This window comes from Bombus huntii, chromosome 14 (genome assembly GCF_024542735.1).
Source record: "Bombus huntii isolate Logan2020A chromosome 14, iyBomHunt1.1, whole genome shotgun sequence".
NCBI lineage: Eukaryota > Metazoa > Arthropoda > Insecta > Hymenoptera > Apidae > Bombus > Bombus huntii.
The window spans coordinates 632,037-646,989 of NC_066251.1; the positions used below are offsets into that span (position 1 = coordinate 632,037).

General features: G+C 46.9%; 1 protein-coding gene across 15 annotated transcripts in view; it reads right to left on the reverse strand.

Moving 5' to 3' along the window:
* Positions 1-14,953, reverse strand: part of LOC126873503 (transcription factor 12-like) — a 358,169-nt gene that overhangs the window by 315,762 nt on the left and 27,454 nt on the right. The window contains exon 1 of one of the 15 annotated variants that reach the window (XM_050634435.1): positions 1,211-2,231. The exons of the other annotated variants lie outside the window; for them this stretch is intronic. Within the exon in view, the coding sequence (XP_050490392.1) occupies positions 1,211-1,396 (186 nt within the window). The 5' untranslated portion in view covers positions 1,397-2,231. Of the gene's footprint in view, positions 1-1,210; positions 2,232-14,953 lie in introns of those variants that run through there. 15 annotated transcript variants of the gene reach the window in all.

Here is a 14,953-nt window from a genome sequence, read left to right on the forward strand (position 1 = left end):
AAGTGGAGGGAAGCGCGGAGGGTACAGCGGAACATCGAGGTTCTCTCCTCTCGTCTCTTTCCCTCGTTCGTTCTCTCGCTTTGCCTCTGCCTCGTTCGCCGTCAGGGTGACAATGGTGTGCAAAGGAGATTAACAAACAGAATAAGCTAACGCATAATCGCATTATTTCTGGCTAAGCCGCATTTAAATTAGATAGAAATTCCATTTAACGAAACAATGCAGGGATGATGATGACTCACTGCCGCCATACGAGTCGAAATAGACGAGTCCCTTGCCGAGTTTCTGATATTCCACGACGCCTTATTACGCGGACTGTCTTTCCGGAGATAATCGTACTAATTCGTGGACCAATTTCTGCGTACGTGCGTTAGAAAATCCCACTTTCTAGCTAACCGTTTAAAAGGGAAGCGTTTCCAACGACAAACAAAGCGCGATGTCTCGAGCTACGTCGACGCAGAGAAAAGAGAAGCAACACGATTATACGCAAACAGATCCGTGCGACTCGCTTCGCTTTTCGGGAATTTTTTAAATTTAAGCGCCGAAACGCTCGATCGACGACGCTTATCTCGTACAATCTCGACCGTCTTCTCCACCTTTCGTTTCACACGGTTCGTGTACAGGTTCCTGTAGATGATTCTTCGTGATCGCGCGAACTTTCGAAATTTGAGTAGAAATAAAATTGAAAAACGTGGAACAGCGAAGCGCGAGAAGAGAAAAGAAGGGTGCCGGCGCAAAAAGAGCGAACGACCGACGTGCCCGCCCACGTGACGACGGCCATGTTCGTGACGTAATCCTGACGTCAGCGGACCGATGGCGTGCTCCACACGCTCCGTCGGATACACAGAGAAAATCGTAAACGTGCCCCTATTTTCAATCGACGCACAATCGGATTTACAGGGAAACTCCGTGCACCGTGAAAAACTTCCAGATTGAAAGGAACTCGTTTCCAACTGGTGCATCCGGTCTACCCGTTTCAACGGGGACGAGCCAGCAACCCCACCGAGTAACAGAAACTCTTTCTCGGCTACAACGAATCAAACTTTCCTCCGGTCCGACTGCAAATCGCGACTGTACCGAATAATCGCGTTACGAGACGAGGAAAGTAAGCGCACGTAGCGAACAAAATCGGCGAAACGATATCGTATCCTGTCTTAGCATATAAATAAACAAGAGAGAATGAGCAAAAAACGTTTATCAATTTCTCCCTTACCTGAGCACTACCTCCGACGATCGACTGATACGCCGACTGAAACACGCTTCCAAGCTGCGTTAAACTATCATCTTCCATCTGGAACATTATATCTGCGCCAGGGGAACCGTTGTTGTTCAAATTGTTGTTGTTTCCCATCAGCTTCTCGGTGCTGGTGACATCGCGCAGTATCGTGTTCGACTGCATTCTGCGACTACGACGGATTTCTGGCAACGTGGACGAGTCACCGTGGTCGATATTATCAAATCTGGCCAACGATCGCGTTCCAATACAGATTGTTTATCGCTCTCATCGTCCGACGAACCGAACTCGTTCGCCGCCAGTATTTATACTCGCTGCTCGGTCACGCTACCGAAGCCGGATATTGTGTACGACTCCACTCGAGAAACGGAGCAACACGTAAATACCGATTCTCTCCAAGCATATATCAGTATATATGACAACGAAGAAGAAAAGCAACAAACGAAGCATTACTATCGAACAAATCTCTATCGAACGTAACACGCATCGTGGATTCTCTCTTTTTCTCTTAATATTCATAGAACCATCGGTATATAGATGGGAAAAAAATGTGACGACTCGATTCACCGACGCCACGTACCACGAGGACGCATCGCGTAGCCGTACTACGATTCACCCGCCCGCCTCCGCACCATCGTTCGCGTGGCGTCGCTTTCCGATCAGCCTTTGAACACCTGTTTCTGTTGCAGTCGCCGAGACTCGAGCGTTCGTCGGTACGATAATTCCACGAATCTACGATACGTACGTAGAAATCCTCGCGAATCCTCCGATCTACGTATCGTACAGTTCGCGTTACTTTCCACTGGTTACTGTCCATGCGAACACTCGATGCGATAGCACCAAAACGGTCACAAACTTTGTACTTCACCGTTCGACTAACACGAAACTTGAAACGAGAGGAGAGAACGATTGCAAGGAGTCGGAGGGGAATGAACGAATAGAGAAGAGGAGCATCGATGAAAGATCCGTTCGGTTCACGGTACGCGACGAGACTGACGCTTCGCGAAGGGAGGCAGCTTCCCCACCACTCCCCTTCCCTACGAGTCTGCGTCCCCACTATCTCCGCCGCCACCATCCCCACCACCCATCCCTCGACGCGCGGATAGCGATGGGTATTTGAATTTCTTTCCAGTCAGTTTACGAACAAATTTTTCAAGCAAACTTTTTACGATATCGCTTTCTTCGTCCCTAAGCCTTTCCTCGATCAACACCGAAAACACCGCTTACCTGTCTTCCCGATATGAAATACGAATTGTAAATATCATCTGTTTAACCGATACGGCTACGTATTTAAATCCACTACGTAGAGATCTTTTCGTTCTCCGTTCGAAAATTACAACGTTATCGTCGTTATTATCCATCGATATCGTTTGCATTATTTATCGTTTCTATTCTCCCGTTTTTTCTTTTTTTCAGATCTTCGAAGCCGTCAAATCTTCCTACAAACGCGATAAAAATCACGTTTTATTAATTCCCGATGTAAAACCGATGTTACGCCGTAGACTGGCCGATCGTGTCGTTAACGTTTTCAAATGCGTCCGGGTCGATTGCACGCATCTTACGGTTATCGAGATTTTGTTACATAATTTCTCGAGCCGATAGCATAGTTATAATAGCACCTGTAATCCTACTCTTGGCGTGAACATTGCGTTCGAAACTAATGGCCAGAGTAGTATCTATCGCAATCGAAGCGTGGTTTTTTATGCAAATATATATATATATATATATGTATATCGTTATGCGTGCGATTAAAGAAATAAAACTTAAACAGAGGTATATCCGAAAGATTTCGAAGCTGTTACTAGAGATACAGGGCCTCTCTCCGGTCCCAGAGGGAGCACACCGTAGCCTCTCTTCTTCTTTCCACAGTGTGCAGTGGTCGGGCCTGCAGCGTTTTGGTTTATCCTCCCCTCGCCTCGTCGTTGATGCTCGGTTCACAGGAAGCAACCCCTAGCGCGAAGGGCCGGCGTTTTTGCCCGCACAAGCCGGCACTCGTGTAGCAACGACAAGCCGAGCTGAGAGTGTGGGTGGATAGCTCTCTGGCTCTCTGCCGGCTATGTACCACGCCGAAAACATCGGTCCACTTGTTGAGTCGGAAAGAGAGCAAGAGAAAGAGCAAGGGAGAGAGGTGGCTGACGGCGGTGCGCGAGCGCGGATATCTTCTCCCCGTGTACGCGAAAGTGCCGCTGTTTCAGGAGACAAAAGCTCCGTGTTACACGAGATCCGATGGAGAAACAAAGGTGGACGCGGGACGATTCGTTCGGTACGTGGATGCGAAACGAAACGAGGTTGCCGCGTATCGAATCCGAGAACCGATGAATCGACCGCGAGAAGTTCGTACCCTCGAAGGACAGGCATTTCCCTTTCGATTCCGTTCGAAGGTCGCCAAAGTCCTTTCAATTTTTTCTCGTTAAATATCTTTGTCGTTCGATATTTGCCACGTATAAGGCGACTCTTTTTTGTACGTACAGGCGTATGGAAAAGTACAAGCTGTTTTCTTATAACTGTTGCGACAACGCACGAACGTATTTCCAACTTTTTTAAAAAGACAATAAACTAACCGGTAGGTAAATAGCCATACGGAAAAGTAAGACGATCATTTTTATCGCGGCGTATCGTCGTTTTTAATGAAATGCGAACGATTTAACGAAGGATGGCGAAAATATACGGATGCGAAGGCGAGATGGCTTCGAAAAGCAATATCATTAGCAGTTAGAGAGACCAGTTAGAGAGATGCGCGCAAAACATTAATTCTGCGAGCGGACGGACGATGTTTCTGCGTGTTGAAGTGTCGCTAAACGATCTGTTAGGCGAAAATATCTTTATTCAGGAGGACGGAAGACTCGCGGCGATGCCGCGGTTTCGGAAAATCTGTCTGGGAAGACAAACGAGATAGCTGGTGGCGCCAAAGGTAGAGCTCGTTAGTTGGAAATTCGTGAGTAATTTTAGTGTCGTACCCACGCGACTGGCCGAAGGTATATAATTACCTAACCTCACCCGACCCAATCTAACCCACTTGGCAAACGAACGAGAGTTCCAGTTTTCCTGACTGAAATCCGGATATGGCCAGCGTAACCTCTACGATGGAAAAAGTTTCCTCGAGATATCGCGGTCATCGAAAGACACTCACTGCCCGCTAATTAGTTGCCAAAACCAAACGACGTTCAGTTTCTTTCGTTTTTTCCAAACGATCGATTCGTCCATACGAAATGTACAGTCCGCGGAAGGTCCACGAAGGAAGTTGAACACTTTTACCAAAGAAAACATTCGCGTAGATATAACGCGTGTCGTACAAAACGTTTCCTAATTTCGTTAACCCTGTGACGAGACACGACTGTCACGAATTACACTGCCTTTCGAGATCAACCCGAAAATGTGTAAAGACGTTAAAAGACATTTACTACAAACACGCTTAGTAAAAAATTAGTACATGTATAGCGTGAGTAAGATTGCCCGGAACGTATAATTAACGTTTAAAGATCTCGTTAAATATCGTTGATTATTACAATCGAGTCTGCCATCAGCGGCAATGAAATTTCAAAATATTTCGCACAGCATACGTATAGAAAGTTTCTACAAACGTTCAAATACTTTCGCGAGCCATTGTATTCTACTTGTCGTCGAGTTTGTTTCAGCGACAACCAAACGAATTGACATCAATCGTTGCAAAGACCTTCTCTATTGATGGCATTTGATCGAAGATTCGATCTTCGAAGCGAATGCTTGGATCGAATCGATCGATTCTCCACGGTTGTAGGAAACAACACCTGAAAAACATTCGCAAGGTTCCTTCAAACCTGTTTCTTTAAGTGAGAAAAAAAGCTCGTGCAAAAATTCAAGAGCAAAGTAATAAATGGTAGAAGAATAGGCCGAACAATAAGACAAGGCGAAGTCAAACCGAACGACCGTGCATCGTACAAACGCTTGTCGTCAAGTGTAAATAACCTTCGAAACTACGGCCAATGAAATCGTTAGAATCGACAGGTACCAAACTAAACCCAAACGAAGCAAAACTGTCGACACAATGGAGCACCAGCAACGTACAGCTGGAATGCTTCGGAAAGTGTCTGTCCCGGGTAGGATAGCCTGGTCGTTTTCTACCGATACGAATAAAACGTGGAACGTAAGAGTTTGTGGATCGTCCGAGCACGTACAAATTTCCCTTTTACGCACCTTTGAACCATAAAATTTATTGTTTTCCCTTCCAGTGAAAAATATAGCTCGTTATGTTCTTGGCCTGTCATCCTCGTTTTGTCCTTACTCACGCGCAGGTACATCTTCTATCCAGATTCACGGACGTTTTTCAAACAACGTGTTCGAAAAGTTCGTCAAGTTCAAAGACGAGTAACGAAGACGTGGCGCGCTCGTATACGTAGTTGCGTAATTCGAATTCGTAGATCGAGTCGATGAGCAAGACTGTGCGTGAAGTTGGTTGGAAGAGAGATACTAAAGTCAGGATGGATTTTGTCGGTCCCCCGAGCACGTTAGAATTTTACGTTGCACGGTCCAGGGCCACAGGGATTCCCTGGACTCACGCGGTGCACTTGCTGGCATTAATACGACCGCCGTAAATCTCGAAAAGTACTTGTCGCACCACTAGTCCCAACCTCGAGATCACTGGTATACGGTGTGTTGCTGAATATTATTTTCATCTACGTTGCCGGTTTTAAGAATTAAATCTGCAGATATAAATACGTACGTTGAAAAAAAGCACAGAGTACCTGACAACCGTTTTTCTCTACTCTGGTAATCCCCGCGCGAATTCGTACGCAGTTTCGTACTTTGACGAAGAAATTCGTTAAGAAAATGGATGCTACGTGGTAATAGGCATAGTAGTAGACACAGTAACGGTGTCGCATATCTTTGCAACGTCACAGAGAAAACGCGATAGCGAGCTTGTTTGTGTTTCTTCTGTTCTGCTGTACGTACGAGTTCTAGCCGTGAGAAATAAGCACTATATTATATTTTCGGAGGGAAAAGGGTAACGAGAAGGCGAAGAAAAGACACGGTGGTAACCTGGAACGGCAGCAAGGAACGTTTCGTCATTGGCAACGGGCAACAAATAATTAGGTAACCTCGCCTGGCCAACTGTGTAAACTGCAACTCCTCGCGATCATCGGCGGCTCTCCGCGCCTCGGCCGATGTGTGAAGACATCCAAGTACAAGGAGGAAGAAACGACGGGGAACACGACAAGAGGAAGAAGACAGAGACGTGAAAGAGAGGTGGAGAGTCGTCGACCCGGACGCCTCTTCTCCTTCGTCGTCGCATGGTCCCCCGTTCAGAGGCAGGAAAAAAAATCATAAGACCGCGGTCGTTGTCGGCTGATGCTCCTTGTCGAGCGTGTTCACGAGGATCCGACAAAAAGCCTCTCCGGCGAGTAGACGGAACTCCGTACTTTGTGCCATTCCGAGCGTCTCGCGACGAGCCTCCCGGACTCTCGCTCATCTAATTAAGGTCGATCCTTAGATAACGCGAAAATTGTCCGAAATCGCGACTGCCAACGAACGAACGAACGAACGAACGATTGACGAACCGACGAAAGGAGAGTACTATAAAAATGGAGCTAGATGGAAATAACCATAACCATGGAAACCATGTGATTACATAGAGGAGGAAAAATGGTAAAAAATGACAGGACTGTAAAATCTGGAACGGTAACAGCTGAAACATACGTCGTTTATTCGAGGGAGAACGCGCACCTATGCTCCCGAAAATTTAGCCCGTTATATCGCGGGGAGAAAGAATCGTCGCGAATACAAAGTTCCATAAAAGTGATTTAATTTCCCGGTACAACTCGTTCGGTGTGCGCGAGGGTGAATGGCTAAAAGGTAATAGTTAATAACAGCGCAGCTGAAAAGGGGATTCGGTAATCCGCTTCTAATTTCTAAAACAAAGAGAGAACGTACAGGGAAGAGGAAGGCGAACGAGCGAAAGACAAAGAGAACGGCCGGAATACGAGCGTAGAAACGAAAGGAGAGAAAGATGCCAAGCATGGAGAGGGATCGGGAGAGAAAGAGAGAGGGGGGAGAGAGAGAGAGAGAGAGAGAGGGCGCGAGCGAGAAAGAGAAATATTCTCTCGTTGAGGCAAACCCGAGATCCTGAGTTGGGTGGGTTTCGGAGGTTGGAGAGAGGGAAACGGTAAGGGTAGATGTGGAAAGAGGGCTGAAATTGGGGGCGGTCTGGGAGGAGGGGAGCCAAGGGGGGCTGGGTTCCACCCTGGAACACATTAACTGCAGGGCGACGGGGTATATAGAGACGGGTTGGGGGCGACGCCACTGGCGTAAGCTCAATGGAAAACGGAATTGCTCGACAGCGTAGGAAGGAAAAGGGCTTAATCTGACCTTTCTTGCGACTCACGGAGGTTGTAGCCGAGTATTGGCTTTGTGTATTCTGGACGTCGCTCCTCCATCGATTCTATTGGGAAAATTATCGAATCGATTCTACCTCTGGAAAGATGGAAATACGACGCATCACGTTGGATCACAAACGAAATTCTGAAATCTTCGTATTACGTAACGTGGCCTTTTCTTCTTCTTCTTTTTCTTTTTTTTTTTTATTATTTTTTTGTTTCTTTCTTTTAGAGGCAATCGAATATTCGTACATGGGCGAGGAAAGCTCGAATCTCTCTAGAGAAGAAGTAGGGATGATACGGAAGAACAATTGGCAATGGATCGGAGTGGGAGATGGCTACGTTAAAAGGTGCTCCGAATGAGGAAATAAATCTCGATTACGCGCACGTTCCGCGTTCCACCGTTGTTTACTCGGTTAATTAAGCCACTAACGAATGGTCAATTTTCGATAGATTTATGCATCGGAATGGAACACGCGCGACATGCGAAAAGAATCACTGCGTGACTTGCTGCGAGGCTGACTCGTCGTTAGCGAAACTCTATATCTAATCTCTCTAATTAATTCTTTTTAATTTGCTCGCTCTTGGCGGAATGGCCAGGCGAAGACGCAGAAGAACAGGAGGTCTCTCATTGTGAGATCCGCGAGATTAATCCCGATTAGCCTTAATCGAGGTTGTTCTAGCGGTGTATTTTCCCCTCCCGCCGATCGATTCGTCCAAATATAGATCGACCTAACGAATCTCGATCGCGAGGCAGCGCACGACGTATCCAACCACGTCGATCCCTAGATCTGCTGGTTTGCGCCGCAACCGCAACAGAGAGAAACGCATAACATACGAGGAATATGTACGCTTATACGTGGATGAAGCCCGGTGTCCTAAAAAGGAAACGAAAGCCAACGACCATATCGAGAGGGACGTGTCTCTCTCTCTCTCTCGTTTGCTCACTACGCGCCATTCTATTTTCTTTTAATTCTCTTTACGCGGCACACGGCTCTCGCGAGCGACGCGAGGCTACCGCGGCTCGTCTTATCGATCGTTCCGCTTCACGGAGAATTTTCATCGGAAAAAAATTCACGCTCTCTGCTCGATTAACTTCTCGCCACGTTCTTCCGTCCTTTCGTGGCGAATTGATACGCTAAACGTCCCCTTTGACGATCCTCCGAGTGCGTTCGATTAATATTCGATATAAAATCGAAACGTACGAACGCAACTGGGGTGAAGGTTTCGTGCGAAACAAAAGTACCGAAGGGTTGAAAAGCGAACGCGTTGAACGTCATAGACGAACAACCGATGGTGAAATAGCCGGGTTCGTTCCTTGCGACGAAAGCTACGCCAATGCGAGACACTGAACGAGGGGTGGCAGGAGCACTAGTAGCGTAGTTAGGGGTGGCTCGGTAGGGATGCTTTAGGGTGAGATTTAGTACCAACCTCCGCCGCTTAGTCTACCTACCCATCCTGGCTATAGTGTACGTCCCAAACTATAGTCGATACTCATGAGAAATATCAAACTACTGCAAAATATTGTTCCCCGAAATTGATCGGTCTGCCCGATTTTCCTTCGTCAGCGGTGTCGAGAGCTCGATCGCGGACTAAACTTGGACGCGCACGAAATAACGCGGATCAACGCCGACTCGACCGTCGTTTATCCGAAAGGATTAAATTCAACTCGAGAAATCAATTCTCATGGTATTAAGAGACAGAGTTACGTCCATGTATCCGAATTATCTCGACGTTGATCCGGTAAAAGAAAAAAGTGGGAATATATAAAATCGTGAATGTTGAACGAAACTGCGAACCGACCATCGAGAGGAAAATATCGAATAGAGCTGCAGAGAGAGAGAGAGAGAGAGAGAGAGAGAGAGAGAGAGAGAGAACGAAAGAGCGTTCAATGTGGAGAGAAGAAACGAGGATACGCAAGGTCGTACGGGGAACGTAGGTCGATCGTAATAAATTACCAGGAAAGTTGGATACACGCGAACCCTGTAGGTGACTGAGCTGTGTGGAGCAAGGATGGCGTTATCCATCCTAGTTCACCCCACTTACTGTTATCTTATATGGCTGTACTTAGGGTACATTATCCGAATACGTCGAGCCAAAATTTCTATTAGTTCTACCGGAGGGAGCCGCTTCGCGAAATGGTCGCTCGAGTTTCCCCTAAGGGAAGATGGAAAACACGAGAGAATCTTGGAAACGTAAGACAAGCAAAATGTAAAAGAACGCCATAATGTATCGGGCGTTCAATCTCTGGCGAATCGAAAGAAACGAGGTGAAATTTCGCAAAGTTCCGAAGCAACTTTCCGCTCGGGCAAATTATCATCGCGACAGCTAGCAAAAGGTTCTCCGTGAAACTTTTCCAGAGTGTCCAAGGGGGTCTTTTCGCGGCGAGTTAGGCTAACTGCAGAATTCACGCGGATGTTTGGCCAACCTCGCCCTCCCGCCCACCCCCTCCCCCAGTGGTAGTCGTTTCGAGAGTTCGGAAGACAAGTCGAGCCACTCGGAACCGGGGGAACGAGGGATCGTAGCTCGTTTCGTGAGTAAGGACTCGCAGGAAGAAGAGGAAGAGGAAGAGGAAGAAACGAGCAAGGGGAAGAGAGAATCCTTCGGAGGGCGGGACAAGAGTCAAGTAAACTCGAGAACCGGCGGCCTCTTTCATCCCCGAAACTTCAAAAGCTGGAAGAGTCGCGCCATATGCCACCCTTCGGAAACCTCTTCCCTGCTTCTTCTCTTTTTTTTTCCCCTCTCCTTCCCTTCCTATCCTCCTTCGCGATAATAAAATTCTAATCAGCTCCGGTGTACGGGGCTCGATAGTTTTCAAAGATACCGGGGGGCGGGACGCACACGGGCTCGCCCACGTGAAATATACAAGACACGACTCGAAGAGGGTCAATCTCGAATACGACGTAAAAAACGAGAACGATTTTCGAGTCTAGCGAACTCCGAGTTTCGACCGCAATTACCATAAATCGACGCTCGCATTAACCATCCATGGGAATGAACGAGAACCATAAAAATAAAAAGATTCCCTTCCTCCTTCCAATGGTGGATGATAGGGTCCGAAAGCGATTACCATTTTCAGAAGCCTGTAAAGAAATGCTCGGGGAATTAATTTAACGACGCTGCTGCGAGCAACGGTGTTTCCATCGAATGAATCCAACGAAACGTGCTTCCGCTCGCTATTGCTCCTCTATCCGCAGTACGAATTAATTTTGATCCTAATTTCTTTCGGATCCGATACGACAGAACGTAGCATGGTCGATCCTTGCTACATCGCTTATTTCAAACTCGTGAAACAACAGCGATCCAAATAAACACACCTCATGCCGCCTCGAACATGGAATTGTAACGTATATCGCAGACTTTGCCAGATCGAGACGAAAAGTAAGATTCTTCTTACAATTTGACAGAACAATAACGCGCAAATACAACTTGAAACGTTAAGAAACGCGTCAAATATTTGCAGCCCTCGACGTCCACCGATTAATCGGCTACCACGGTTATCGACGCTTGAATTTAGAATCTCGTTGTATCAGTTGCATTACCAACATCTAGAAAACCTTTCACCAACGTTATAACCCCGGTAGTCGACAAATCATCGTGAGCCGAGGGGTAAACGGTGACGCGGCTGCAGGGAGGGGGTGTACAGCAAAGAAGCACCCCCGAATTTCACAGGCCGGTAGGCCACAAATGAAGCACACTTGGGTGGTGCTCGATTTAGCTCGTATCATCCCGCACCCTCTGCCGGGTTGTACGCATTGTGCAAACACTGCCGCTTACGTAGAACAAACACACACACGCGACCATATGTACACATGTAATTTCAAGGAATTATAGATACATACAGCGACCCGGGATAGGACCCCGGGTCTACCAGAATCTGGCACAATTTCCAAAACACCTAAAGAGTATTCTCGCCGGATACTGTTCGTTCGACGAAAGCGTATATCGCAAATCTTTCATCCGCCTGTCGTAACGAACGTCTTTTGTAGAAACCGGATAGCCTGATTCGTCCTTTAAGGCGTTTTAGAAAAAAGCAAAGCTCTTTTAAAACAATTGCCAGATCTTTGCAAGGGAATTATGGTTTTAATCCTATTACGACCTATGAATTCTATATGTCTCTCGGTTAAGTTAACTCGACGATAACTATTTAGAAAGTCACCGCGTTCTTCGTTACGACGATTTGTAAAATGTAACGCGTAACCGGCTGACTCTCTTAGTTTTCGTGTTACGGCGGCGATCGGATAAAGCAACATCTAACCCAAAGCTAATTCTTATCTTTTGTTGTACCTATCGACAACTTTTGGCGAATATCTCGAAAACTAAGATCGTTCGCCGATAACGTGTATAGAAGAGAGATAAAATCATCGAAATCGAGAACGCGTTACCTCCCTAAGTAATTACCGTACGACGAGTTAACTCTTTTCCGTTAACAAGTTTCAAACGAACTTGCTACGACTTGGAAATTATCGCATGCACCGTCGTGAGATTAGATAACGTCAAAGACGAAACACGCCTACGCTTCGTAAGGAGACCGTCCACGTGTTGGAACAGGAAAAAATTTAGAAGCTCACCACCCTCTGGATCCGCTCGAATTCGAAGGGAGAGGATCGCGATGAATCCCCATTGCCTTACGCAATCGTCTATGCAACAAAACCGGCGAGTGCAGCCACCGTACGCTCACGGCACACATGCTGTTTATTTTAGCGTAAAATTTCGAGCGGAAGTGCTGAAAAGCTGGTACCACAGAAACCTAAATCGAAACCAGAAGAATCATTGTATCCGGGTCTGGTACGTGAGTCCTAGGAGCGAGCAAAATAAATCCATTTATCGCGCGATTGATATGTTAATTGGCGCGCGGTTCTCACCGTGGTCGTTAATCCCCCATGAAAACTATCGCGGGGTTAGGTTGGCACGTGAAGCACCACTCGAGTAGAAAAACCCCCGGCAAGCCACGTGACCCTGACCAGGGGATGAACAGACAGCTCGCCACTCGAAATTTCGTGCCGGTCGAAGGTAATAGATTAATCTCGTCCGTCGGCGGTGAGACAGAGAAACGGATCGTTAAATATCCTGCGCACGCTGTGGAAGATTCAACCACCCATGGGCCATTCGACCCACCGTATGGGCCAGTTTTCAACCCTTCGAGGGACACGCAGCGTTATCTCGTCCGTGTAATTACAGCGTCTTTCTTTTGTTCGGATCGACATGATCACGTTACGTTCTTTCGGTCATTTTCGTCGCAATTACATTTATCTAACCTTAAATTCCATATTATACGACTTTGTGTCAAACATCTTACAACGTTATTCCCTTTTGTCTGTCGAAAACGAGGGCAAGATCGAGAGGTAAAAATTCGAAAAGTTAGAAAGAAGAGTCGACGCGAGCATACCTGATGAAATAACCTAATGAAATAAACGAGCGTATTGTTTCGTCGTTCCTGGAGCGTACGTCGAATCGCCATCCCCAATTGGTTAAAATACAATCGAACCGAAAACAAGCTAAAGTTTTGGGTTTACAATTTCGACGAAAATCCACCGGCCGTTCTGGTACACTGGTAATTATTATTGATACATTCCCGGTAATAATCTCGACGACCCAATTAATACTATCGACATACCGATAGGCGCAGTTGCGATACACCCAATAATTTATCGCGATAATCCCACAATGACCGTAAACTATCGCTCACGCGTGCATTTTCGGCCGATCGCCCGCCAGATATATGTATACGTTCCGTGTCTTCCATACTCAGCCGACTGCGCATCGTTCGCTAATCTGACTCGCCGTGACAAAACCTCGTTTCCTATTGAAATTAACTTGGTCCAACAAAAATTCCCTATCTACGACCTCATACCGCGAGTATCGATAGCGTTGTAAGGATCGATACGCGGCAAGCCAATATAGAATCGTATAACGAAATTACGAAAAGGAGAAAAATCGTAAAGATAAGTGACGCGATCCTGCGAGTAGAGAATTCCTCCGCTTCTTAAAGGGATTAACCGAAAGGGCAGCGAAGCTAGTCGATTCGGTGATTTCGCGGCGACAATGACAGCGCAGTCTCCACTAAAAATCATTCTCCGTTTCAATTACGCGGCTTAACGACGCTCGATGTAACAAATTCAAGTGGCGGGTCGAACAATGGTGGAGCGTGCGTACGCGGTGCGGTTCCCGTATCGTTCGAAGCCAGAAAATATGTGTATAGATCATATCTCTCCTCTTTCCTCGCTTTATCCACGCCGATACAACCCCTCTCCGCGTCTCAGCCCACCACCCGCCAACACGACCGCTTCATCGTCCCGTTCCCCTCGTCGGCGACGGGTGGTTTACCCGTTGTAAGTCGACAACTCACTCCATAAACCCGTGCTGCGCGGTGCTGTGTACTCTGTACACTGCGGCGAGTTTGCACGCCAACCGAAACGGAGGGAGGGGAAGAGAAAGTGAGAGAGAGACAGAGAGAGAGAGAGAGAGAGAGTGTGAGGAGGATCGAAAGGAGACGAGCAAAAGGTAAAAAGATCGACGAGGAAGGTGAAGAAAAGGAAGGGGGATAAATACGATAAGAGCCGCACGATAATTCCGCGCTTGCTCCTGTCTCTTCGCCGAACAGATTCAACCCTGTCTCTCCCGTTTGTCTTTTCTCTATCCGGTCGCTATATTCTTTGCCGATTGAAGGACTCGTTATGAAAATGACCCTTGTTCCTGTTCGTCTTTTTCCAGAAGAACGTTCTTTCATCTTTGTTCGGTAGGTTTCAACTTTTTAAACAAAATGTACATCGTGTCATAGAATCGTGACAAACGTATCTGTATCTTTGCTAATAAAATATTCATCGCGTTACATAATTTCTAGAAATACGTCTCTTCGGATAAATAGCCACGCTCGATTCTCTATCCGAGGATATAATGGCGATAAATCGCAGCGCTGCTGTGGTTCGCGTAAGAACGCGTCGCTTGAAAAAACCGAGAACCAGTCCAATTTGTAGACAAGAGCGCGAGAAGGCGAAAGAAACGAAAACTTTTAGCTAGATACGTGGATTTACTGCTCGTCTGGGTTAGTAAAGCACGAAAATGGAAGCTGGACACAATGGGGGCTAAAAGGGCGTGGAAAGAGTGAAACGCGCCGCGGTTCCTCCATAGGGTAGCACTTTGCGAGCGAGATAAGACGCGAGAACGAGTAGTGCATTTGCGAGCGTAATCGTAGTAAGTTCGACATCTCGGTTTACGAGTTTCGTGTACCCGCAAAAATCCCGGATTTCTCAAAGTGGCGCGAATGTCGTTGCGTCATTCGGTGCGTGTCCAATAATAGCGTGTTCGAGAAGGCAGCGCTCGTAAATTATAGAAAATTCCCAACATATTTCCGTCAAGCGACGACTACCAC